The sequence below is a fragment of the Lepus europaeus genome, chromosome 10, assembly GCF_033115175.1.
Source record: "Lepus europaeus isolate LE1 chromosome 10, mLepTim1.pri, whole genome shotgun sequence".
In the NCBI taxonomy this organism is placed as follows: Eukaryota; Metazoa; Chordata; class Mammalia; order Lagomorpha; family Leporidae; genus Lepus; species Lepus europaeus.
The window spans coordinates 100,983,233-101,009,133 of NC_084836.1; the positions used below are offsets into that span (position 1 = coordinate 100,983,233).

The 25,901-nt window shown below is 64.1% G+C and overlaps 1 protein-coding gene across 1 annotated transcript; it reads left to right on the forward strand.

The window, feature by feature from the left end:
- The first annotated feature begins 85 nt into the window (after nucleotides 1–85).
- Nucleotides 86–20,171, forward strand: BPIFB4 (BPI fold containing family B member 4). The gene is made up of 16 exons (XM_062202337.1): nucleotides 86–200; nucleotides 748–810; nucleotides 1,246–1,777; nucleotides 2,905–3,009; nucleotides 3,415–3,558; nucleotides 4,434–4,497; nucleotides 4,873–4,933; nucleotides 5,698–5,789; nucleotides 6,990–7,193; nucleotides 8,561–8,614; nucleotides 10,538–10,708; nucleotides 10,916–10,983; nucleotides 13,835–13,877; nucleotides 15,875–15,938; nucleotides 17,836–17,912; nucleotides 20,148–20,171. Exons 1-16 carry the CDS (start codon nucleotides 86–88, stop codon nucleotides 20,169–20,171), a joined length of 1,881 nt encoding a protein of 626 aa, XP_062058321.1.
- Nucleotides 20,172–25,901: the final 5,730 nt, after the last annotated feature.

Sequence of the window (25,901 nt, forward strand, 5' to 3'; positions counted from 1 at the left end):
TCCACATACGACTCTCTCCTGGCCCGGGTGGTGGCATGGGGCCCTGCCCTGCAGTGACTGTCCCCTCTGCAGGGCAGCGGCCAGCATGTGGGCAGCCTGCTATGTGGCTGCTTTGGCCATGGCGGCGGCGCGTGGGGTCTGCCAAGACACAGTCAAAACAAACACGGTCCTCAGGGTCACCAAGGACGTGCTGAGCAACGGTGAGTCCAGGCCTGAAGGGGGTCGGGTGGCCTGGGGTGGGCGGGGCTGGCAGTGCCCAGGGACCCTCCCCCTGCCGGTGGCCCCCACACCATACGGCCAGGTGGCTACTCCTCTCTGGGCCTCAGTTTCCCCATCTGGAAAGCAGGTGTAATTATGGTCCCTACCTGCAAGCACTAGAATGAAATGACAGGACCCACTGGAGACCAGCACAGCGCCCGCTGCAGAGAAGGCCCTCCCGGGGGCGCTGCCACCGTCCCTGGCACCCCCGACTCGCTCCTGCCCCAGTTCCCAGCCAAGGCCATCAGAAGCAGGAGATGTGTGCGCAGGCCTCCCCGCAGCGGGACCACTGCCCTGGCCTTGCCTCGACCCAGGCGGCTGTGAAGGGCGCAGCCCCTGGAAGGGAGGAGGAGGAGGGAGGTGCAGGTGGCTTAGGCAGCGCAGGGAGAGCCCAGCCAGCCCCAGGCTCACCGTGGGCTCACAGGGTGCAGGTGGCGGCCAAGGAGGGGCTGGGCCACTGACGGTGTCTGTGCCCTCTGCCCCCCACAGCCATTTCGGGCGCCCTACAGCAGAGCGACGCCCTGCGCTCGGCCCTGCGCGAGGTGCCCGTGGGTAAAGCCGGTGCCGGCGCTGGCGGGCCTTTCCTGGGCGGCTTGCTGGGCGGAAGCGGAGGCGGAAGCAGTGGGGGCGGCGGGCTCCTGGGGGGTCTGCTTGGAGGTGGCGGTGGAGGGGGCGGGGGTGACCTGTTGGGTGGGGGCCTCCTGGGCGGCAGCGACAGCAGCGGCGGGGGGCTCCTAGGTGGCAGCGGCGGGGGGCTCCTGGGCGGCAGCAGCGGTGGGGGGCTCCTAGGTGGCAGCGGTGGGGGGCTCCTGGGCGGCAGCAGCGGCGGGGGGCTCCTAGGTGGCAGCGGTGGGGGGCTCCTGGGCGGCAGCGGCAGCGGCGGTGGGGGGCTCCTAGGTGGCAGCGGTGGGGGTCTGCTGGGCGGCGGTCTTTTGGGTGGAGGTCGCCACCGTCCCAACGACTACAGACGCGTGGAATTCCCCCGAGGTGTGGGCGGCGTCCCCTACAATGACTTCCACGTCCGGGAGCCGCCCCCCACATACGCCCACGGCAAGCAGCTGGGCGGGAACTACAAGTACGGCCGCGTGGAGGCCAGCGACAACGCCGCGCAGCTGGGCGGCAAGTACCGCTACGGCGAGATCCTGGAGCCCGACGGCAGCGTCCGCGACCTGCGACGCGGCGACTACCGCGCGGCCCCGGGCGAGCACAGCGGGCCCCCGGGCGCCGGGCGCTACCGGTCGGCCGAGGCTCCGGCCCCCGGGCACCGGCTTCACCGGCGGGACCTGCGGCGAGACCTGCAGCCCGGAGAGATCCCAGCTGGGGTGGCCACGGGCGCGCTGGGCCCCGGCGGCCTGCTGGGCACCGGGGGCATGCTGGCGACAGACGGCATCCTGTCGGGCCAGGGTGGCCTGCTGGGCGGAGGCGGTCTCCTGGGCGATGGAGGACTTCTCGGAGGAGGAGGCGTTCTGGGCGTGCTCGGAGAGGGTGGCATCATCAGCACGGTGCAAGGCATCACAGGGTAAGGAGGCCAGGCTCTCCCCTGGGCCCACCGGCCCCGCCCCGGCCCCGCCCCCGGCCCCGCCCCCGGCCCCGCCCCCAGGCAGACCCCACTCGGCCTGTTCACCTGTGCCAGAGTCTGTTTCCCCCTCTGTAGCATGCACAGTGGCAGAGGGTAAGTGGGAGAAGCCTCAAGGTGTAAGAGTATGCCCAATGATGATATACTATAGCTTCTTTTTTTTTTTTTTTTAAGATTTATTTATGTATTTGAAAGGCAGAGTGACTGAGGGAAAGAGACAGAGAGAGAGGTCTTCCATCCTCTGGTTCACTCCCCAGTTGGCTGCATGGCCAAGGCTGAGCCAGGCTGAAGCCAGGAGCCAGGAGCTTCTTCCAGGTCTCCCACGCGGGTTCAGGGGTCCAAGGACTTGAACCATCCTCCCCTGCTTTCCCAGGCGCATTAGCAGGGAGCTGGACTGGAAGTGGAGCAGCCGGGACTCGCACCAGTGCTCAGATATGGGAAGCCAGTGTTGCAGGTGGCCCTCCATCTGCTGCGCCTCAGCTCCCGCCCGTGTTTTTTATCAGCAATGCCCCACCTCTTCATGGTCATTATTTAATTCAACAAATACCCAGAACTCCCACTCTGGGGGGACACCGTGCCGGCACCGGGGACAGAGCCAATGGTTAGCCAAGGAGAGATACAGCCCGGTCTGGGGCAGCTTGCAGGCTGGTGGGGTCCATGGCTGTGGCTCAGTGACAGCTGTGCAGGAAGTTCATGGAGAAGCGGGGGAGTTTATCTCCCTGGGGCAGGTCAGGGGAGGCTTCCCGGAGGAGGAGGGCCTAGACCTGAAATCTGTAGGAAGCCCGGGAGGGCCCCGGGCAGAGGGTCGAAGGGACAAGCCTGGAAAAGACATGTTTGATGTGGCACAATGACTCGAAGGACACGGACAGAACGTGGGTGGCGGGTCCAGGCCGTGGCTAATGGGTCGTGGCGTGCTCGCCTTTAACCTCTGTGCGTTTTCCCGAAGTGCTGCTCGGGAGCCGCAGGCCTCAGTGGAGACGGGCGTGAGGGCGGGGCGGGCGCTCCGGGCTGAGCGGGCGGCCAGAGGTGGGGGTGGTGGTGGCTGCTGCTCACGGCCCTGGTCTGTGCAGGCTGCGCATCGTGGAGTTGACCCTCCCGCGGGTGTCCGTGCGGCTGCTGCCCGGCGTTGGCGTCTACCTGAGCCTGTACACCCGCGTGGCCATCAACGGGAAGAGGTGTGCACCCCACCCCAGCAGGGAGGGCGTGGGCACGGCGCCTCCCTGTCAGTTTCTGTCTGTCGTTCCAACGTGAGCACGAGGCAGAGTCACGTGGCTGTGGCCATAACCATAAACAAGGTGCCTCCCTGGATGGCACCTGCCACATAGCAGGTGCTCAACTCAGCACCAAAGCCACCTTCAGGGCCCCTCTGTTAAGCTCAGGGGGCTGGGATGGTCACCTTGGCAACCAGAGTGCACACTGAACCCCGTCCCTGGCCTTTGGGGCTCCCCCAGCCTGCAGGTGGCATAGGGCAGGTCGGGGGGAGGAGATCTGGGCACAGATGACCTGAGGGGTCCCGAGCACGAGCCAGGGCCTCGGCCACCCGGTGACCCTCTGCTCCCCGGCCCCTGGGTCGCCTGCAGTCTCATCGGCTTCCTGGACATCGCCGTGGAGGTGAACATCACCGCCAAGGTCCGGCTGACCATGGACCGCACGGGGTACCCGCGGCTCGTCATCGAGCGCTGTGACACCCTCCTGGGAGGCATCAAAGTGAAGCTCCTGCGAGGGTGCGTGCCCTGCCCTCCGCGTGGAGACCTCGGGGGGCCTTGAAGGGGAGCCGTGTCCTGCGCCCCAGGGGAGGGATCTGAGCAGGACTGGGTCCTGCTCTGCCAAACTGCGCAGTCAGCGGTGACGCTGGGGGAGGGGACCCGGGTGACGTCCGGGGGGCGGGGCGCAGGTTCCTGAGGGTGAAAGCCCCAGGGGCCTTTGGTGCAGCTCTGGCCATGCTGCCCGCCTCCTGCTCGGGCCAGCTTCTGGATTGCCGGTGGCTCTGCAGGTCTCATCCACTCCCCTCCATCACCAGCTGCCTAGGGGTTGGGGGGGGCGGTACACTGAGAACTTACTCTGTCTGGGTCATGCCCTTGGACCTTGATTTCCCTATCTGTAAAATGGATCACACCTCCCCATCTTTCTTTAAAAAATAATTTCTTTTTCATTTATGTGAAAGGCAGACAGATGGAGAGAGAGAGGTAGACAGAGAGGGCACTCCCGTCGGTGGTTCACTCCCCAAATGCCCACCATGGCTAGGGCTGGGACCTCCACCTGGTCTCCCACACGGGTGGCTGGGACCCACCCATCGGCACCATCACCTCGGCCTCCCAAGTTCTGGGTTGGCAGCTGCACGTGGGTAAAACCATGCACTCAGTGTCGCAGGGGGAAGGCACAAAGTGGAGGCAAGTGCCCCGGGAGGGACTGGCTTTGCAGCTACGAAGCCGGAACAGCCAGGCCCGTGGAAGAGCTCAGCAAACCAATTTCCCTGGGTGTCCTGGTCCCAGACACAGGGGAGCAGGCTCTGTCCCTCCGGGCGCTCAGAGCCCGAGCCAGGGACCTGGTGCCGGCAGCCTTGCGTGCCCCTGGCCGCAGCCTGCTCCCCTCTCTGCAGGCTTCTCCCGAACCTCGTGGACAACTTGGTGAACCGAGTCCTGGCCAACGTCCTCCCCGACCTGGTAAGGATTGGCCTGGGGAGCAGGGAGCACGAGCCTCCCCCAGGCCCGGCCGCGGCCCACCCTCCATTCCTAGGGCGCACGGTGGCCTTCCCAGGACGGGGGACGCCGGGGGCTGGGCGTGTTCCTGGCGGTCTGGGCAGGCTCCCCAGGGACACGCAGGGACAGACCAGTTAGGGACAAGCCAGGGAGCTGGAGAAGGCCCCAGTTCTGGGATCGACTCCCAGCTGGGTGACAAGTCACGGCAGCTGCCTGGGCCTCAATTTTCCCATCTGTGGTATGGGAGTGAGGACAGAGCCCTGCCCCCGGGGCCGTGGGGAGGACAGTGCCTGGCGCAGGGCCAGCATCACAGCGGCTCCCGGATGTTTCCCCCTGCAGCTCTGCCCCGTCGTGGATGTGGTGCTGGGTCTCGTGAACGACCAGCTGGGTCTCGTGGACTGTGAGTCCCCCGCCACCATCTACTGATGCCTGCCCTGGGCCAGCCGGGCACAGCCGCCTGTGGGAGGAGGGCCCAGCGCCTGGGGGCCCGGCCTCTCCTCTGCCCCCTGGAGGGAGGGGCTTCCCGGCAGGGCTCTGTGTGGACCTGGGTGGACCCTCCCCGACTGCAGCCCACAGAGGGCCCAGAGGGCGAGTGGAGACTGCGCAGGTCCTCAGAGCCAGGCCCTGGAGCCCTGAGTGAGCATCCTGAAGGCAGCCCGCCCCGGGCGGTTGTGCAGCTGGGGCACTGCCCCACCCCAGGGTTACAATGGATGGCAGCACCTTGAGTTGGGCAGTGCGCGGCCTCTACAACTGTGCAGGGCAGCCCTCTCTCACGGTGCGCCCGCTGCCCTGGGACACCAGGCAGCTTGAACATGGCTGTCCCAAGTCAGGGGAGCGAGGAAGGGCGAGCCTCTCCCAGGAGGCGGGGCTGCCCGTAGCGCCAGTTTGGAGCACCAAACGCTTCCCTGGTGTGCCATGGGTCCATCTGCAAGGTCAGACACCTCCAGGATCCCAGTCCGCCTTCCCCGAGAGGCTCACAGAACCCATTTGTGGGGGAGGACCCCGAGGTGCAGAGAGCAGTGCCGCGATCTGCCTGAGGCCACACAGCAAGGGAGAGGCTGCCCGCGGGGTCTGCAGCTGGCGCCTTGGCCACACCCCACCGCCCAGCCACGGCCCCCGGGCTGGGCTGCGGGACCTCCCTGTGACCCTCGCCTTTGCCCACAGCCCTTGTGCCTCTGGGCATCCTGGGAAGTGTGCAGTACACCTTCTCCAGCCTCCCGCTCGTGACGGGCGAGTTCCTGGAGCTGGACCTCAACGTGAGTGCGAGGCCGGGATGGGGCCGGGGCGGGGCCAAGGCCAGGGCCGAGGTGGTACAGGGCCAGGGTGGTGCCAGGGCCCGGGCAGGGCTGGGCTGGAGCTGGGGCAGCGCCCCCCCCCCCCCCCCGCAGGCAGGGTGGAGCCAGGGCCCCAGCACCCTGGCGAGTGCCTGGGAGGCAGCCTTTGATGGCAGCGTTCCCTGATCACCCGGACCCCTTCTGCAGCCAGAGCCGACCCCGGCCCGCTGCTTGCCCAGTTCTACTCAGTCTGAGCTCACAGCAGAGGTCAGACCACCTGCCCAAGGCCACGCAGCTAACAGGCGTGGACCTGGGATGTGAACCCCGGCGGCCCCCTGCCAGCTGCTGGAGCACTGGGGAGCACTTCCCCAGCGCCTCACTGAGACCGCTGTAAAAAAAAAAGTCCCAATTAGCAGCTCTGCTGACCGCCATGGCACGCCCACCGCGGCCAATTTCAAGCTGCCCCAGTGTGAGGCCGCTGGAGGCCAAGGTGGGAAGAGGGGCCCGCAGTCGGGGCTCAGGCGCCAGCCCTTCCAGCACATGGCCGGCCCGGCCCCCACACGCACGAGGCTCCCGCACCCTCCCCAGCGGCCCCCACCCCCGCACCCCACACAGACGTGCAGGTGCACACCCGTGCTCCCCACCTGTGCACACGGGCACAGCTGATGCATTCCTGGACACAGATCTGGGCAGACACACCTGGGGTCACTGCTGTGCCCAGGCCCTGGGCCTCCCTGCCCCAGTGGGAATGCCAACCCATTGCAGGGTATGGGCTGTAGAGGCTCACGCCCTCAAACAAAGATGCAGTTACCAATCCACTGCTGTGATAGAGCCTCAGGGAAGTGAAGGAGGGCTGCCTGGAGGAGGTGACACCTGACCCGAGACCTAGCAGATGAGTGGCATGTAACAGGGGAAAAGTTCGAGAGGGAGAAGAGCCCGGGGGAAGCCACGTGGTAGGGGGCTTGGGAGAGGGGGATCCACGTCACTGTCTGTGTATGTGGTGGCCATACAGCAGGGACTGTACGAGGTCCCAACCCAGCACAAATGGAAGGCGGCTTGGGGCTGTAAGTGGCCCGGGGGTTGAATCAAGGAGGGCTGCCTGGAGGCAGGTTCCGAGCCCAGCCAGCCTCCAGGCTCCGTCTGCCCGTCCTCCCCCCACTGAGGGCCCCCCCTGCTCCGCAGACCCTGGTCGGGGAGGCCGGAGGAGAGCTCATCGACTACCCGCTGGGGCGGCCGGCCACGTCGCCCAGGCCCAGGATGCCGGAGCTGCCCCCGATGGGCGAGAACACCAACTCCCAGCTGGCCATTTCCGCCAACTTCCTGGGCTCGGTGCTGACACTGCTGCAAAAAGAGCGGGCGCTGGACATTGACATCACCAACGGCATGGTGCGTGCTGCCCCCACGCCACTGCGGCCCGAGCTGGGCGTGGCCCTCGGCCCTGGCCTCTCCCCGGGTGTGCGCTCGGACGGGTGCCTGAGGCTCGGCGCACACCCAGGCGCGGCGAGGCCGTGGCTCCCCGCTCCAGTCGACTTCGTTCATTCCAGCCCTTTCTGGAGGGGCCGCGTTCACACACGTGTGTCCCTGTGCGCTTCCGTGTGAACGCCGAGAACCCGCTCTCGCGGTGCCGCCGAGCCCCAAGGAACAGAAAGGCGGGGCCGACTCCCGGCCACACAGCTTCTCTAAAATATTCAAGCCTTCAGAGAAGTTAGAAAACACGAGTGACCCTCACCGAGCCCACCGCGTAGTATTCTGCCACATTGGCCTCACAGGCACCCATCTGCCCTCCTGGCCACCCACCTGGCCACCTAGCCACCCTACCTACCCGTCCACCCTCCCTCCCCTCCAACTATCTATCCATCCACACATCTACCCACCACTCAGCCACCCACCCACACATCCACCCATCCACCTACCCACCCCCCACCCATCCACCCACCCACTCATCCACCTAGCCACCTACCCACCACCACTTACCCATCCACCTACCCACCCACCCACCCACCCGCCCCATCATCCTCCAGTCCATCGGCCAGTCACTCACCCACCCATCCCGTCATCCAGGATCTGCCTGTCTCTCTATCTCCCCATCTTTCTGTCCACCCTGTTCGTGAGCGATTGGAGCTTTTAGCTGCACTGGGACATCTGGCTCCACAAACGCCATGGTTCAGCTCCTAAGCACAAGGCGTTCTCCAAAGATCCACCACGATCTTTGATTCCAGCGAGAGGGAAGTGACCGCTGGGGCCGGTGCACGGTTAGCCTCTCGCTGACCAGCAGAGCGCAGAACCTGTGCCCGGAGCCCTCTGCTCCGAGCTGCACGCTGCGGGGGGGCGGGTCTCATTTTTGCTGCATCGCTCTTGTCCCGAGCCCTCTCTGCCCCTGGCGCGGGCTTCCTGCCCCTCGGCCTGGAGCTCTGCCCAGCGAGCCACCCGGAAGACAGCCGAGCCAGAGCGCGGCAGGGGCAGGGCGTCCTGGGCCCCAGAGGGGTGCGCAGACACGGCGATGCACCCTGGTTTCAAGCAGCAGCGGGTTTTTAGAGAAGAGCCACTCCGGTACAGCCTCCTGCCCTGCACACGGTCCCGGCTGCCCCATGTGAGGGCGTGGCCGCCACTGCAAAGGCAGAGCCTGGGTGGGGTGGGGGATGGAGAGTGTCTCGGAGGGAGAGGCGCCCCCTGGCGGTGGGGGTTGACCACTGCGCCAGCAGCTCCTGGCTGTCCCCGCAGGGCCTGATGTGACCCTTCTGCTTGTCCTGCAGTTTGAAGAGCTTCCTCCACTCACCACGGCCACGCTCGGGGCCCTGATTCCCAAGGTAGGTGAGGCGGGGGGCCCCGGTCCGCAGGCAGAAGGGAAGACGCCCAGCACTGGGTGGGGCGGCAGTGACCAAGGCTTGGAGCCGGTCTCAGCCTGTGCGGGTCTGGTCCTGGCCTGGCTGCTCCTTTGCTGTGTGACTTTGGGCTGGAGCCTTAACGTCTCTGAGCTGTGGCTTCCTCATTGTCCAAACAGGATGCAGGTTCAGACAGTTTTGGGAGGTGCCCACACAGGGCCGGGCAGTCGGGGTGCCTGGGCGCTCAGAGGGAACCAGCCGGCTCTGTGGCACAGGGAGACATGACCAGCACATCCCAGTCCTGTCATCTCGGGCCAGTGACAGCATCTCTCTGAGCCTCAGTGTTCTCAGCTGGAAAATGGGGTTAACAACGTTGGCCTCCCGGGGCAGCTGTGGACCTGGCATCTGGAACCCGGGCACAGGGCAGGCACTTGGCAGGCATTAACTACTGCTGTTAACCAATCCTTCTAATGGGAGCAAGCACACTCTCGTCCGGTGGGAGGCCATCCACAGTTGGAGCAAAGGCTTGTGGGATGCCCAGCTCCTGTGCGAAGCCCGTGAGCCTGCACCTGGTAGCCAGGGCTCAGTCGCTGGTACTCACCTCGCAGGGGCGCAGGGAGGCCGGGATCCCGGCTGCGTGGGCGCTTTCCATCTTTTTCCCACCTGCCCTGTCTGGTCCTGGGTGGAATTCAAGGGCGAGGTTCTAAGCCTGCATCTGGGGGCGGAGACCAAGCTCAACAGGCGGTCGCGATCGCCGTCTTGTGGCTGAAGGCGGAACTGCAGCGGCGCGAATACCCGGTTTAAGACATGCTGGGGGCTCCACCTTGTCCCAGGGACCCCCTCCAACCGGGACCTTTTTTTTTTTTTCTGGACCACTGCGCTTGCGCACTGCACTGCGCTGTCCAGCCCATGACTTATGCTTAGACGCACTCTTTCATTTGGTCCCAATCGGCTCCCATCCTTGGGGCCACAAGGGAGAAGAAGGTAGAGGCGGAGAGGCACCTGATGAGGCCGGGACAGGGCTGGGCCCAAGGGGTAGGGGGGCCTCAGGCCGTGGGGTGGCTGCAGGTCGAGCCGATGCCCAGGGCTGTGTCCTGGAGCCCCCGGCTGGGCTGCAGTCCCCGGGGGACAGGCTTGGCCGGAGCCAGCAGGACGTTCAGGCCCTGCTACTTGGGGATGCTGGCATCCCCGTGAGGGAGCTGTGACTACGCAGGCTGCTCTGGGGAATCGAGGCGCCGGGAGCCAGTTTGCCGGAGGCTGCAATCAGCACGTGAGCCGATGGCTGACCTTGCCAATGACCAAGAGCTGCACGTGGGAGGGCGGCAAGGACGGGGACAGAGGCCCTGGCGCCCGCCCCGCGGCCTGGTGCCAGCGCTCGCTACAAGAGTGCTCCTTCCGCTGCTGTTTTGGGGGTGAATCAGTTATTTTGTCATGTGGCAGGCTGCACCTTTGGTCAGCAGATCAGCTGGGGGGAAGCCGCCTGCAGGCAGCCGGGGACCCAGGAGACCCGGACAGGTGGCGCGGCCCGAGCCTCGCTCTAGAGCGAAACTGTGGACACCCCAAGGCGGGGACTTTCCTGCTCTGGGAAGCTCTGGGAAGGTGTCCAAGCGCCTGGGCTCGCGACCTGCGGGAAAACTGCCCCCGGAGCAGCTGCGGTGACTGAGCGGCCCGCCACCTCCCTTCCCGCTCCCAGGTCCTGAACGCAGGGCTCGTGCTCCAGGCTGTGACTGCATCTGCACAGCACGTGTCAGAGGCGGGGGAGGGGTCCGTCCTCCCCAGGGCCTCTGGCTTCACCTGCAGTGGGCGGGACACAGCCCCCGGGCTCTGTGTTTAGAGGGTGACCGACGACCCCCTGGGCACCCACTGCCACCAAGGACCCCGCCCAGCCGGCCTGGTGCCCGCCCACAGGTGTTCCAGCAGTACCCCGAGCCCCGCCCACTCACCATCAAGATCCAGGTGCCCAACCCGCCGTCGGTGACGCTGCAGAAGGACAAGGCGCTGGTGCAGGTGTTTGCCACTTCCGAGGTCGTGGTCTCCCAGCCCAACGACGTGGAGACCACCATCTGCCTCATCGACGTGGTGAGCGTGATTGACGTGCAAATAATTTCTTCTTCCTACCTCCTTCCCCGCAGAGGGTCCCTGTGCACCGTGCGTGTTGCCCAGAGGCTGGGGCTTGGGCAGGAGGTAGCCCAAGGCCTCGGTGACCTCGGGGCTGGAGGTGGCTCGGCCAGGCATGCAGCGGCCCCCGGGGTCACAGTGCCCTTCCTCCTCCTTGCCTCCCCCCAGAACACCGACCTCCTGGCCTCGTTTTCCGTGGAAGGCGATAAGCTCATGATCGACGCCAAGCTGGACAAGTAAGGGGCTGCGGCCGGGGCCGTGTGACCGCTGCTGGCTCCCAGGGGGCCCTGGGGGATGCAGCCCCCAGGTGGCTGTCAGGCCCGGGGAAATCCAGGAGCCTGCAGAGGTGAACAAAGCCCATGCCTGCTGAGCCCACGGGCGGGGTGGGGGAAGCCATAGCCCTAATGTCGTCTGTTGGACTTATTGCCAACAACAACAATGGCAACAGTAATAATAATGATGCCAGCGATGGGGTTGCACCAGGCTGTGCCCTGCCTGCCTCGCACACGGCTTCCCCAGCTCTGGCCTCCTGATGGGCCTGGGAAGTCAGCACGGTTATTCTCACTTTAAATTTTTATTTTATTTTATTTATTTGAAAGGCAGAGTGACAGAGAGAGAGGGAGAAAGAGAGATTGATCGTCCATCCACTGGTTCATGCAAATGGCTGCAACAGCAGGGGCTGGACCAGGCTGAAGCCAGGAACCCAGAACTCCATCAGGGTCTCCCACGTGGGTGCAGGGGCCCAAGCACTTGGGCCATTCTCCGATGCTTTCCCAGGCCATTAGCAGGGAGCTGGATCGGATGTGGAGCAGCCGGGACTCGAACCAGTGCCCATAAAGGATGGCGGTGACACAAGCAGCAGCTTAAATGGCTGTGCCACAGCGCAGACCCCTTGTTTCCACTTTGCAAGGAGGAGACTGAGGTGCAGAGGGGGCCCAGGCTGCCCAGGGAGCACAGAGAGGGGGCCCGGGCTGCCCAGGGAGCACAGAGAGGGGGCCCGGGCTGCCCAGGGAGCACAGAGAGGGGGCCCGGGCTGCCCAGGGAGCACAGAGAGGGGGCCCGGGCTGCCCAGGGAGCACAGAGAGGGGGCCCGGGCTGCCCAGGGAGCACAGAGAGGGGGCCCGGGCTGCCCAGGGAGCACAGAGAGGGGGCCCGGGCTGCCCAGGGAGCACAGAGAGGGGGCCCGGGCTGCCCAGGGAGCACAGAGAGGGGGCCCAGGCTGCACAGGGAGCACAGAGAGGCCCCTGAGCTGACCCAGGTTGTGCGACTTCTGTGTTCAATGGTGACTGCACCATCTACAGAGCCAGGCACTGTGGGCTCCAGTCCTGATGTGACGCTGGTGACAGCTGTGACACTGGTGAGGGCTGTGTGACACTGGTGATGGCTGTGTGACACTGTTGACAGCTGTGTGACACTGGTGAGGGCTGTGTGACACTGGTGACAGCTGTGTGACACTGGTGAGGGGCTCAGTGACACTGGTGACAGCTGTGTGACACTGGTGAGGGCTGTGTGACACTGGTGACAGCTGTGTGACACTGGTGAGGGGCTCAGTGACACTGGTGACAGCTGTGTGACACTGGTGAGGGCTGTGTGACACTGGTGACAGCTGTGTGACACTGGTGAGGGCTCAGTGACACTGGTATCAGCTGTGTGACACTGATGACAGCTGTGTGACCCTGGTATCAGCTGTGTGACACTGATGACAGCTGTGTGACGCTGGCCTCCAGCACGTAGGACCCAGAACCAGTGACACTGCTGGAAGTCTTTGTGCCAGGCGCTGAGCTGAACCCGAGCTGTGCCTTCACCCAGTTCTGCCCTCAGCTCCTGGAAGAGCATCCGGTGTCACCTGTCAAGATGAAGGAGGTTGGGTGCAAAATTCCCACTGTGCGCTCGTGTCGTTCTAAGTTTTCTTTTCCTTTTTTGAAAGATTGATTTTGAATGGCAGAGAGGCAGGGAGGGACATAGCGAGATCTGTCTACTGGCTCAGTCCCCAAATGCTAGGGCTGGGCCAGGCCGAAGCCGGGAGCCAGGAACTCCACCTGGGTCTCCCACGTGCGTGCAGGGGCCCACGCACCTGGGCCGTCTTCCGCTGCCTCCCCGGCCACAGCAGGGAGCTGGACAGGAAGTGCAGGCGGGGCTCCAGCCCAGGCACTCCGACACGTGGCTTCCCGTGTGGCAGCTTCATCATTGCCCCCAAACCCCCGCCGCAAGGCCTCTTACCGCAGGCACTGGTTCAGCCGGCGATGAGTGGCTCTCTGATCGGAGCCCCAGGAGTGCCTAGGGAAGAGACGTTCACCCCGAAGTGGGGGAGGAGACAGCCCGGTGGCGGGCAGAGCTGGCGGTTCCAGGCAGGGGAGCAAAGGGGTAAAGCCGGGAGCTGTAGAGTGGCCGGAGCAGGGGTGGGCGTGGAGGCCAGGAGGGCGGAGCCTTACGTGGGGAGCCCCCTCCCACATGGCCCCCGTTCTCCCCCCACACACACATGAGCGGTCTTTAGGGGAGACCCCTGGGGAGCTCTGGCCCGGCCCCTCTCCAGCCGGACTGGCAGTTGCAGATGAGACACAGGTGCCGCGAGACGGAGGCGGTGACTCAGACCTGGGCCTCAGGCCTCTCTCAGAACAGCGCGTTGGTGGCCAAGGGCACAGCTGCAGGGCCCGGGTCCTGGCGTCCTTCCCTCGCTCTGGGACTGGGACAAGTTGTGCCTGGGCCTCAGTTCCCCCGCCTCCCCGCGTGGCATTGCTCCAGGGATTGAACAAAGCGATGGCGGCCGTTAGGTGCTCTATAGCAGGCCCTCGTCCAGCCCGAGCAGCGCCCACTCTGCAACGAGGAGGCCGAGGCAGAGAGCTGAGCTGTGTAGGCCAAGGCCAGGCAGCCAGCAGGTGGCAGAGCTGCAGTTTGAGCCCTTATGCGTAGGAGGCCCTTAGCAGGGCTGGTGCTCAGTGGCTGGGCACCAGCCTTGTCCTTGGTAACCACTGCCCCTCCCCCTGCCCGCCCCCGGGGCCAGCCAAGAGTCTCCCTGAGGAGGCCGGGGGAGGAGTCCTGGCCGTGAACCAATCGCTGCTTCTCACAGGCTGTGTCCTCTCTCTGCAGGACAGACCTCAACTTGAGAACCTCGAACGTGGGCAACTTTGACGTAAGTGCCCGGCCCGGGCCCCAGGAAGGGCATCCCCGGGAGGCTGTTGGGGCCAGTGAGACTGACATGGGTTCCAGAGGCTTGGCACCAGCCCTGTCAGCCCCCTTTTACATATGGAGAAACTGAGGCCGCAGTGGCCAGAGCACAGACTCACAGCTCCTGCTGTGCCGATGGCACGGTTCCGTGGGGACGGCTGCCCCCAGTGGGGGCCACCTGCCAGGCCCAGGCCTCTCCACTTCGGGGTGAGGATGTCTGGGGCAGCCTTGGGGACCCTGTTGCTCCTGGAGTTACGGGGCCGCTGACTCGGGGTGACCTGGAGCCACACCCACCCACTGCGAGCCCGGGTTCCCACCTGTAAAGCAAGCAGGCGTGGATCCGTTCCCAGGCCCCGAGCCCCGTGCCCTGGGGCGCCCGCCAGCCTGGGCTTGGTGCCACGTCCTCGCCTGGCTCCTCCTTGCACCCCCACCCCCACCCCACCTAAGGCTCCAGAGGCCCCCAGCTGCTGCTTTCCGGCCGAGCCTGGGCAAGCGTTGTGCACAGACCAAGGCCGGAAACCTAGTCGCTAGGGTGCTTGTCTCTGCGAACCCCAAACACCGCAGCCTGTGACGTGGGCATCGCCAGGGAGGACCTGGCCCAGGCGTCACAGCTGGCGTGGGCGCAGTCGGGACTAGAACGGAAGTCTCTGGACTCCGAGGGGAGCACAGGGTTCACGTGTGCACACCTGATGCATATTCACGCGCCATGGATGTGCGTCTCTGTTACAGCCCCCGCGTGGGGCCCTGAAGCCGCCTCCCCCTCCTTCGTGAGCTTTGCTCGCTCCGGCCTCACAGCGCTCTTAGGGTTTGCGTGCTGTTGTCAACCCGATTTCCTAATAGGGAGGCCACACTCCGGGAGGGGACGCGACTTGCCCGGGGTCCTGGTGCTATTCATGGCGGCGCTAGGGAGAGGCACGGGCAGCAGGGGCCTCGCGTCTGCTGTACCCACTCTCGGCCTCACACGTGGAAACCAAGGCTTGGGGAGGTCCTGGCGGGGGTGACCCGGCAGAGGGGCTGGCCGTGGGAGCCTGCGGGTGCCCGGTCCGTGATGCCCCAGCCCCTCCCGTGGAACGTGGTCTGTACACGGAAGCCTCAGCAAGTCCTCTCGTGGCCTTTCTTCTTCTTTTTCAGTTAGTGAATTTGAAAGGCAGAGAGCTCCCTGCTGCTGGTTCACTCCCCAGATGCCAGGGGCCAGGCCAGCCTGAGCCCAGGAGCCTGCAACTCAACCCAGGTCTCCCGTGAGGGTGACAGGGCCCGAGAGCTTGAGCCGTCAGCTGCCCCTGTGCCCCCAGGGTGGGCATTGGCCGGAAGCTGGAATCAGAAATGGAGCTGAGACCCCAACCCAGGCCCTGCTGGACGGGACGCAGGTGTCGCAGGCCGCGTCTTGGCCGCTGCTGCAAGGCCGCCCCTCTCGTGTGTTAAAATGGTCTCTGGGTTCCTTGTGTGCGCAGCTCGGCGTGAGTGCTGTGCCAACAGCCGCACGCTGTGTTTTTAGGGACTGAAGACGAGAAGGCCGTGTAGCTGTTCCGTGCACACATAGTCATGGTTTTGAGTGTTTCCCGTCCACCACTGGCGGCACCCACGGACACACGGCCCCGGCCACCTGCTGTGGCCAGGCAGTTTACGTGACCTGCCTACCACCCCCTGCCCCCGCACTCCTGCAGGGCTGAGCGAGCTGGGAGCGCGGCTGTTGGCTGCCCGAGCCTGAGGCCTTCAGGGCACTGCCCTTGCCCCGTGCTCTGTGTGCCCCGGGGAGGGGGGGAACAAGGCCTCCCTCAGCGCCTGCTCTGCAGGGCCTGGGGCCAGGTCTCACCGGGCTCTGGGCAGGCAGGGGAGCAGGGGCCCCGTGGGGCTCTGCTTGCCAGAACCGCCCAGAGCATCCGGGAGCGGGTGCGGGAGCCAGGGCGCCCTCGAGGGCTGGGTGCAGCGCGGCCTGGGCTCAGCGCTCCTCTCGCCCTGCAGGTGGGCCTCTTGGAGGTGCTGGTGGGGAAGATCTTCGACCTGGCCTTCCTGCCCGCCATGAACGGTGAGCGAGGGCTGTGGCCTGCGCCCGATGGTATTTCTGAGAATGTTCGCAGCTTGTTGACTGAAGTCTAAGATCCAGTGTTCTTCAGTCTCTAAACATTGCTTATTTTGAAAGTTTTAAAAAATTATTTATTTATTTACTTGCAGAACAGATAAGACAGAGCTCCCGTCCACTGACTCATTCCCCAAAGGCCTGCAACAGCCAGGGCTGGGCTGGGCCCGAGCCAGGATCTGGAAACTCCATCCGGGTCTCCACCCGGTACTTGAGCCTCCACCTGCTGCATCAGCAGGGAGCTGGAATGGGGAGCGGAGCCGGGACTCGAACCCGGGTCCTGTGATATGGGATGCTGGCGTTTCAAGCAGCATCTTAGCCACTGTACCAAACACCCACCCCTAAAATTTATTTTTTTTTTAAGATTTATTTATTTGGCAGGCAGAGTTAGAGAGAGAGAGAGAGAGAGAATCTTCCATCCACTGCTTCATTCCCTAATTGGCCGCAATGGCCGGAGCTGAGCCTATCTGAAGCCAGGAGCCAGAAGTTTCTTCTGGGTCTCCCACGTGGGTGCAGGTGCCCAAGGACTTGGGCCATCTTCTACTGCTTTCCCAGGCCATAGCAGAGAGCTGGATCGGAAGTGGAGCAGCCAGGACTCAAACCGGCACCCATATGGAATGCCGGCGCCACAAACCGGGATTTAACCCTCTGCATCACAGCGCCGGCCCCCAAAATTTATTGTCAGTTGCCCGATGATGACTGTGTCTGTTTATGGGGTGCCTGGGGGTGACGCCCCTTCCTTGTTCCTCCCCTGTCGGGCTGGTGCCGGTCTTCCTGCCCTGTCTGTGAGAAGCCTGTGTGAGCGTTCAGAACGCACAGAACACAGGTGGGCTCATCTCAGCGCCTCGGGATGCGTCCTCCAGAACCTCTTGCTCTGTTTTTAAAAAAGTACAGGCAGAGGTTTCCCGACTTGTCGAGAACAGCGTGTGCTGGTGACGGGCCCCACCGGGTATGCTGTTGCTGTGGGAAGTGCGGTGGGAACAGAGCCCCCGGGCCGCAGCCCCTAGACCCGACCCTGGCCTGGCCGCCACGCTGCCGCACGTCCTCCACAGCACAGGCCCAGCCTGGCGACTCTGTGGCATCAGGGGTGCCGTGGGCAAGGCACCAGGGGAACTGCGGCTCCACGGGAGACAGCACGGGGGCGGGGAGGCTGGAGGTGGGGCCTGTCCACCTGGCTCCGCCCCCCAGAGGTGGTGTGAGCTCAGGGTGAGTCCTTCCATCTCCCTGAAGTACAAGTTCTCATGTTGGAGAGAGATTGGCCAAAGTGGGTCCCTTAAAGCATTAATCCCACGGAGCACCCCGGGGAAGGGAGCCCTGGCCAAGCACGATTGGGAGGGGGCAGAGCTGCCCCCGTGGAGTAGCCCACGGCGTCCTCAGCTCCCTGGAAGGCCAAGGACCGCACCCGCCCTCCTTGCCTGCTTCCCAACCGAGGCCTCTGTCCAGGCAGCCAGTCCGCCGTGGTCATTGGCTGGGCCTCCCTCCCTCACCAGGCAGCACCCGCCCTCTGCTCTGGGCCCAGCTAAGGGCTCTGGGCCTCTGGGGCCGAGGCCCGTGCCCACCAGGAACTCACGGTGCCATGGAGCCACAAGAGGGAAGCAGAGTGTGTGATTCCTGTCCTGGAGGAGTTCGGGTGGCTCAGGGTGCGGCGATTGCCTGGGGCTACTGGGCCTGGGGTGCGGGAGCCTTGGAGAGGAGGCGGTATCTGGACCACATCGGGAAGGCTCGGAACCGCCGCGGAGGCCGAGTGGGGCGTGCGTGCGGGCAGAAGGAACCGAAAGACCCTGCCAGTCTTCCTGCCGGCGCCAGCGCCTTCCGGCGAGGCTGACGCCCTGGCTTTGTTTTGCAGCGGTGCTGGGTTCCGGCGTCCCTCTCCCCAAAATCCTCAACATCGACTTCAGCAACGCCGACATCGACGTCTTGGAGGTAGGAGGAGATGGAGCTCTTTGCTCCCCGTGGGCCACTGCAAGCCCCAGGCCAGGACTGGAAGAAGAGGAGGAGGAGGAGGAGGAGGGGGAGGAAGGGCGGGGAACAGAGGCCTCTTCCAGAGCACGGGGCTCAGGAGCAAGGAACAAGGCCGTTTCAAATCCTCGAAGGAAACTCACATCCACAATCTCACTGGGTCCGCACCATAGCGGCCACTGCTCCCATCTTACAGATGGGGAAAACCGAGGCCCAGAGTGGTATGCAGCTTGCCTGAGGTGGAAGGACGATGGGCTCGCACTGTGCAGAGGGCTGAGGATCGAGCTGTGAACAAGCAGAATGGGGGCACAGCCAGCCCCCGGGGGAGGGGGCCCCCACAGAGACTGTTGAAGTGATTCAGCAAATGCCTTGAGGTTTGAACACAGGGGCTCTTGTTCCCACGCTAAGAACTCTGCTTGCTTGTCCTCTGAAGAGGAGAGGAAGCAGACAGGCGGTCTCCCCCAGTGTAAGCAGCCCGGAAGTCGCCCTCATGTTCTCACGCCAGTCTCCCTAGGATCTCACCTTTAGACCCAGCTCGGCCCAGGGAGTCAGTAGTGGACTGGCGTACGGAGTGAGGCCAGAGTTCAAATCCCGCCCCGCCAGTTTCCGCTGGGTGACTGTGGGCGGGGCTCAGTGTTCTCATCGGGAATGGGCCCCGGCACCACCCACCTGGTGGAGTTTGTGCTGAGATCCAACGAAGACGCATCCTCCTGCTCACAGGCGCCGTTCACGTACACCAAGGGCTGGGCTGGGACACGTGAGAGGACGGACACGAGTCTATCCCCACCATCACCACGACCTCCACCACCGACTCGGCGTGCCTAGTGCCTGTGCACAGTCATCGGGGGTTTGGACCCGAGTCCAGTCCCGGTGCACGCTTGCCGCAGCGTGGGTGGGCCACAGACACGGCCACGGCCACGAGCGAGGGAGTGGTGGTGTCTGCCCTGGCTCCTGGGAGGCAGCTCAAACCGGGGGTCCCCACCACGGCCGCCCTGCAGCCCCTCTTCTTCGGGCCTCTTTGGAACCCGTGGGGGTGAATATTTCTTTCCTGGAAAGTCGTGCTTGTGTATTCTCGCGTCAGAACACGTCTCATTTTACCGTAAAGGACACACCTCCCACTTCTCGCAGTCAGGAGTTACACTGGTTTTAAAAGCCCGTGGGTGAGTGGGCCACACAGTCTGTGAGTTCGAGTTCAGAATCATAAAGGAGATGACGCAGTATCGATGACAGAATGCCAGGTGGGGGTCAGCTGCTCTTATCATCGCTCCAGGGACCTGGCCAGTTAGTCTGACTTTTTATTTCAAAATAGTTGTAGACTTACGAACTGACTGCAAAAATAGTACAAAGGGTTCCAGAATGTTCTTTTCCCAGCTTCCCCCAGTGTTAGAGTCTGACATAACCGAGTATAATGATCAAAACCAGGAAAACAGCGCCTCCCAGCCAGGATCTCACCTGCGCCTGGGAGCCGCTGGCTTCCCCACAGCGCCCTCGTCTCCCCCGGCCTGGGACAGTCCCTCGCCCGTTCCTTGTGGCCTGCCGGGAGGGAAGGCCCTGAGTTTGGCTTCGACTGATGCTTTCTCACGGTTGGGTTGCCGTGCTGGGGTTTGGTCACCCTTAGGTGACACGGTGGCCTTCCCCGAGGGCCCTGCCAGGGAGCCTGCTGTCCACGGGACCTGGTCCTGCAGGTGCACCCCCGCTGTGCAGTCACCGCGCCGCACCTGGGGGAGGCCCCGTGGGACTGCCGGGGTCCAGTTTCTCACGGGATCTCTCCCACTGGCTGTGGCTTCCTGCCTGGGTCTTGCCCGCAGCAGTGACCAGAGCTGTGTCCGCCTAGTGGTGGTTTGCTGTCACTGCAACTCCTAGACATTTGTCGATGGGGATTCCGTGAGGAAAAGCTGCCCCTTCTGCCACACTCGTCCACTGGTGTATGTTAACACCGCTCACAGACGGGGGTATGCTCTGGTACTGCTTTGTGGCTGCAGAATCTTTGCACTAAGAACACTGGGTCCTGCAAGATGACCGTGGCGAGCGGCTCGGCCTGCTTTTCTTATCTGGGGGAGAGAGGAGATGGGGGTGTGGCAGCTCCGTCCCTGTGACCTACTGCTGCCCTGGAGTGCCTCGGGCCCACCAAAGGCAGGCGAGCGTCTGGCCAGAGCCACCCCAGCCCTGCTCACCAGCCTTTCTGTTTTGCCCCCCAAGGACATTCTGGTGCTGAGTGCTTGAGAGGCGGAGCTTGAGACGTCGCCCCCCCCCCCCCTTGCGAAGGAGCCCGAGCCGGCCCTGGAGAGCTTCCGCCTGGACACGGTCCCCGGGCCTGAGTGCCCTCGGCTTCCAGGACAAGTCCCTCCCCGGCCCTGCACCCTTGCTCCCCGCCTGCCCCTCCCTGAGAAAGCGCCCAGGCGCTGTGCAGGGGCGGGGAAGCCCCCCTGGCTGGGGCCCCGAGGCCCCACCGTGCTGTGCACCGCTGCTGTCAATAAAAGATCCCACGTTCCCGGCACTGGTGCGAGTCTGGCGAGGACCCTCCGCAGGGCCCTGCTGTTTATCTTCCAGGCCTGGTGCACTGGGGACACCTGGCAGTGGGAGCGGCAGCTGCGGGGGGATGGGTCGCGCATGACCGAGCCCCTTCACACACACCCAGAGGCCCATGGAGGAGTGGGGTGGGGGCTCCGGCTCAGCTCCCACTGCCTCCCTTCAGCACGCACCGTGGCTGAGTCCTCTTGCCTCAGTTTCCCCTGCCACAGTGCACACAGGGGAGGGCCGGGGCTCAGGAGCAACAAGTTCAGAACGGTCAGACTTGACATTGCCACAGGGGCCTGTGCGTCCCGCTGGGACGAGGCTCTCCACTCCTGGGCAGCCTCGGGTCGCCCTCCCCGCTTCCCTTCTGCTGGTTTCCAGGGGGCGGACGAGCGGGTCCCAGGTCCCGGAGGAGGAATGAAAAGGGGCCATAGAAAGCTCCCCTGCTGCTCCATCCCCCCAAGGGCTTGTGGGGGCTGGGTGCTCACTGCCTACTCAGCCCCATGCTGAGAGCACCGGGCGGGGTGGGGGGGGAGTACCAGGTGCAGGTGGTGAGACCCAAGCCCTGAGAAATGGGGGGACTGGGGTGGGAACCCAGGGACCACTCTGCTCCACCCCCAGGGGGCAGCGCTAGGCTGCTCTGGGCCCCCAGGTCGTTCAGCCTCAGAGGACAGAGGCTCCGGGGCTGCCATAGCAGCTCCCTTCTCATTGGCCAGAGCAGGCCCCGGGAGGGGAGAGCCAGGTCTGCTCTCCCAGGTTCTCTGCGGGGACACAGGGGCGGGGCAAGCCACCGAGGACAAGCCGCGCTGCCCCTGCCTGGAGGATTCTGCCAAAGAGCAGGGATCGGGCCGGCCGGGCGCCGAGGCGGCCGCAGCCCCACCGGCGTTCCCTGCCCCTGCCCTGCGGTTCTGGAACTAAAGCTGGCAGAGTCCCCAGGGGGTGCCGGGCCGGGCGGGTGACAAAGTCGCCTTTGAGGTGGCTCATTCCTTGGCTGCTCTCTCCTGCATCGCACACCGTCCCAGCACTCGGTAGCTGAAGCGCCCAGCAGCTGCTGCAGGACACACATCTGTGGGTTGGCGCAGTTCTGCCAGCCGTGGTGTTGGCCGGGACACCGAGCTGGCCTCAGAGCCGACTCAGAGCCCGGCTGCAGCGCTTGGCCAGGGAGCCACAGGGCTGCTCCCGATGACTGCTTAATAATAATAATAATAATAACAACAATAATAATAGGGTGGCGAGAGCGAAAGCTGCCGATTCTCACGGCCTGGCCTTGGAGGTCACACGGCCCCACTTCTGTGTGCGATTCTGGCCACACAGCTCATGAGGTCGGCACAGATTGCAGGCGAGAAGCGTGGACTGCACGCTGCGATGGGCGGCGTGGGGCTGGATGGGTGTGTGGTCATCTCCCCACCCACAGCTCGCTCGCTGGTGACGAGGTGGTTAGCGCAGGGGAAGGCTGTCGGGGTGGCTCGGTGCCAACGTTGTGATGCCACCGCCTGTGACGCTGCCAGCCCAAATTCACTTCCATCCCAGCTTCCCGCTGACGTGCCTCTGAAGGCAGCAGATGGCCCAAGTCCTTGGGTCCCTGCCACCCCAGTGGGACATCTGGATGGAGCTCCAGGCTCCTGGCTTCAGCCTGGCCCAGCGCGGGCTGTTGCTGTCATTTGGAGAATGAACCAGCAGATGGCAGCTCTCTCTCACTCTCTCCCTTTGTCACTTTTGTCACTCCGCTTTTCAAATTTAAATAAAATACATTTTTTTTTTTTAAAAGAAGCGGGAGCGGACTTCCCAGGGGCTCTGTCTAGATGAGAACTCTGCAGACACACACAGGGAGCCGACGTCTCCCGCAGAGACCACGTGGGCACGAGTGTAAGCCCACAGCAGCCACACCACCCATCAACATACACAGAATGAAGCGCCAGGGACACACAGACACGCAAGCATTTGGAGCAGTTTGGAAGCCACACTCCCGCCCAGGTGCCTGGTGGAGAACGCTCATGGCCTCCTCAGGCCTCCAGGTGAAGCTGGCCCTGCCCTCCCCAGCTCTGTCTGTCCTCAGTCTCTCCAGTCTGCCCACCCCTATGTCCCAGCCCACCTCGTGTCCTGGATCCCTAGCTGCGCACCCTGCTCTCTGCTCCTGGCTCCTCCTCCAGACCCCCCGGCGACCAGAGCCACATCCCAGGGGAGGGCCGGAGCTCCGCTCCACCTGAGGCTTGCAGAGTAGCCAGGGGGTGATGGCAAACGTCAGAGCCCTGGCTCTGTCACCGCCCCGCAGGTGACCTCGGGCTGTGGTTTCCAGATCTGTGCACTGGAGACTCGCAGGCTTTTGTCCACGTATCCGACAGACAGCAACCCACCCCAAGGGACGCCCACAGCCCACGTGCAGAGCAGAACCCGGGCAGCTCCCATGCTCTGCATCTGCCCTGCTCGCCTGTGTACATTCTGAGGTCACGGTCAAGGCCACTGGCGCTGCCCACGCTCAGGGTGAGTCCTCCAGCAGTGCTGGGCAGCGGGGTCTCCAGCACTTCAGAGGCCCCAGTCTGGGCTGCTGGAGTTGGACACCCCTGTTTAGGAAGCTGGTGGGGGGGGTGGCCGTATGGCAACGTAGTTCAGGCACTGCTTGGGACATCTCAAGCTCATATTGGAGCGCCTGGTTCCACTCCCAGCTGCGCTCCCCATTCCAGCTTCCTAACGCAGACCCTGGGAGACAGCAGGGGAGGCGCAGGTACTTGGGTTCCTGCCACTCACATGGGAGACCCTGATGGAGTTCCTGGCTTCTGGCTTCCATCTGACCAAGCTCTAGCTGTTGCAACCATTAGGGGAGTGAACCAGCAGATGGAAGATCTCTCTCCTCTCTCCCTCTCCTCCTTCTCTCTCTCTGTATCTCTGCCTTTCAAATAAATAAATAAATTTTTAAAATTTTTTTTTAGTTTTTTATTTTTTGAGAGGAGAGTGGACAGTGAGAGAGAGACAGAGAGAAAGGTCTTCCTTTGCCGTTGGTTCACCCTCCAATGGCCGCTGCGGCTGGCACATCACGCTGATCCGAAGCCAGGAGCCAGGTGCCTCTCCTGGTCTCCCATGCGGGTGCAGGGCCCAAGGACTTGGGCCAGCCTCCACTGCACTCTCGGGTCATAGCAGAGAGCTGGCCTGGAAGAGGGGCAACTGGGACAGAATCCGGTGCCCCGATCGGGACTAGAACCCGGTGTGCCGGCGCCGCAGGCGGAGGATTAGCCTATTGAGCTGCGGCACCAGCCAATAACTAAATCTTAAAAACAAAGAAGAAAGCAGCCTGAGACACCGTGTCCTCGTTCTGCTGACCGGCATTATGGCTTCACCCCTTGGATTGATGAAGGCTCATCCAAGCCCCGCTACCCGGCAAACAGCACCGGAAAGGGGGGAGCAGACATCTAAACTATATGAACACGCAGGAGCCACCACTCTGGCCCACAAACCCAGCCCCTCCTCGCACTGCTCCTCTCCCACGCCCCCCTCACGGGCTCCAGGCTGCTCCACCTCCTCGGCAGCCCCACAGTAGAGATGCCCATCATGGCACCTTTGCACCTGCTTCACCAGGATGTGTGTGCCGGCGGGGGGTGGTGGTGTACATCTGAGCATGGGACAGTGCCCTGTGCAGCCGCGGGGACCCTGCTCCCCTGGGGGCCAAGGCCAGCACCCCGGCAAGCAATGCCATCAGAGCATCTCCCGCCTCGTTTCAGAACTGCCTGCTCTGTCCAGGTCTCTCCTTGGGGGAGCTTCATTTCTGGGCAGGAGGGGACACCTTGCTGGACACAGGCACCTTCCTGGGCCGCACCCCTCCCTCTAGGGAGTATGGCCTGCCCGCACTTCTGTCGTCACAGGGAGGGATCCCGGGCTGCCCTCGGTGGCGCCCCAGCTCTCGCTCCATGGTAACTGCCCGGGCGCACGTGAGCTCTGGGGGGCAGAAGCCACCTCTGCTTATTACAAACACTGAGCCAGGCAGGCCTGTGGTGTAACTGGAGCTACATCGGGGAGCGAGACAGGGAAGGGTGGGGTGGGAGGAGGCGGGATTAGACAGACGGGTGACTCAAAAGCCCCTCCCCCCGTGTTCTATCCCAACACCCTAAGCCTGGTGCACTGGATCAGGTCTAAAATTCACGCTTACCTCGCTTGCGCCCAGCGAGCTAAGGGTTAGCCAGATCCTGCCGTGAAACGTTTCAAAAGGACCATCGTCTGGGAACACACGCAGGGGCTGGGCTGCGCACCCCAGGGCCGCCTGACCGCTGACGTCAATGTTCCACGCCGAGATGGGGGCTGTCCGTCTCCGGCAGGTGCCGTACGGAAGGAGCCCTCTGTGAAAGACCCCCCCCCCTCCAAAAGCCTTTCTTCCACAGTGAGTGTGGGGGAGTGGGGAGGGGCCGAGGCAGGGCCTCCTCCGGGCGGCCGCCCCTAAGGCCTCGCTCTGCTGCGCAGCCGCAGAAGCCCAGCAGCCCCTGTCTGTGGGGTCAGTGTGGTTCTCCACCAGGACTACGCTAAGGGTGTTCCGATGCTGGGGGCCCCTGTGAGGGACCCGGACTGAGCTCCGGGCTCCTGGCCCAGCCCTGGCTACTGTGGCCATTTAGGGAGGAACCAGCAGGTGCAAAACCTCTCTCTCTCCCCATCCATGTCTCTGTCTCTCTGCCTTCCTTCCAGATAAAATGAAAATGAGTTCAAGGAAGTGGGGGCTGGTAGGGGCGTCCTTGGGGTCCTCCGGCTCTGCGTGGTCTGCCGCTGCCCTCCCCCACCGGCCGGGAGCTGTGCCCCGAAGCCGCTTGCTAGCAGACAGGGATCCCTGCAGGTCTGCCTGGTAATGACGCACGGGGAATCCCAGGAGGTCCTGGGGAGCCCACGCCCTCGGCCACGGGTGGCACGCAGCAGCCGCGCCAGCCCGCTGGGTGCACCTGCAGGGAGCCCTGAGCTCTCTCAGGCAGGAAACCCTCACCGTGCTGGTGTGTGTTCTGAGAAGTGGGCGGCGCCTGTCCCAGCTCTTCGGTGGGACAGGGAGAGGCTCTGCCTTTAGAGCCAGGTAGCCCTGAGTTCCAACGGCGTGTTCCGCTGTCGCTCGGAACCTGTGGGGTTCTTGCTTTCCTAATCCGTGCACGCCCCTGAGCCCAGGGAAGGGGTGGGCAAAGCGCAGGCCCTGGCCAATGAAGAATGAGTGGATGCCCTCGCCTGGCACTACCTGGACCAGCCAGGCGTCCGCTTGGAGCGGGGCCTGGGGGAGCCTGCGAGCTATGCCCCCTGCAGGATTGAGGACCAGGGGAGTCCTGCCTGCGGTTCTGCCAACCAGGCCCAGATGCCTGGCACTGCAGGGTGCCGTGGTGGCACCCAGGGAGCTGGCAGAGCAAGGCCCCCTGGTCACACTGGCCACTGACCCAGGAGAGGTAAAGGCCATGGCTACCTGCATGAGTCAATGCTCCCGTGACC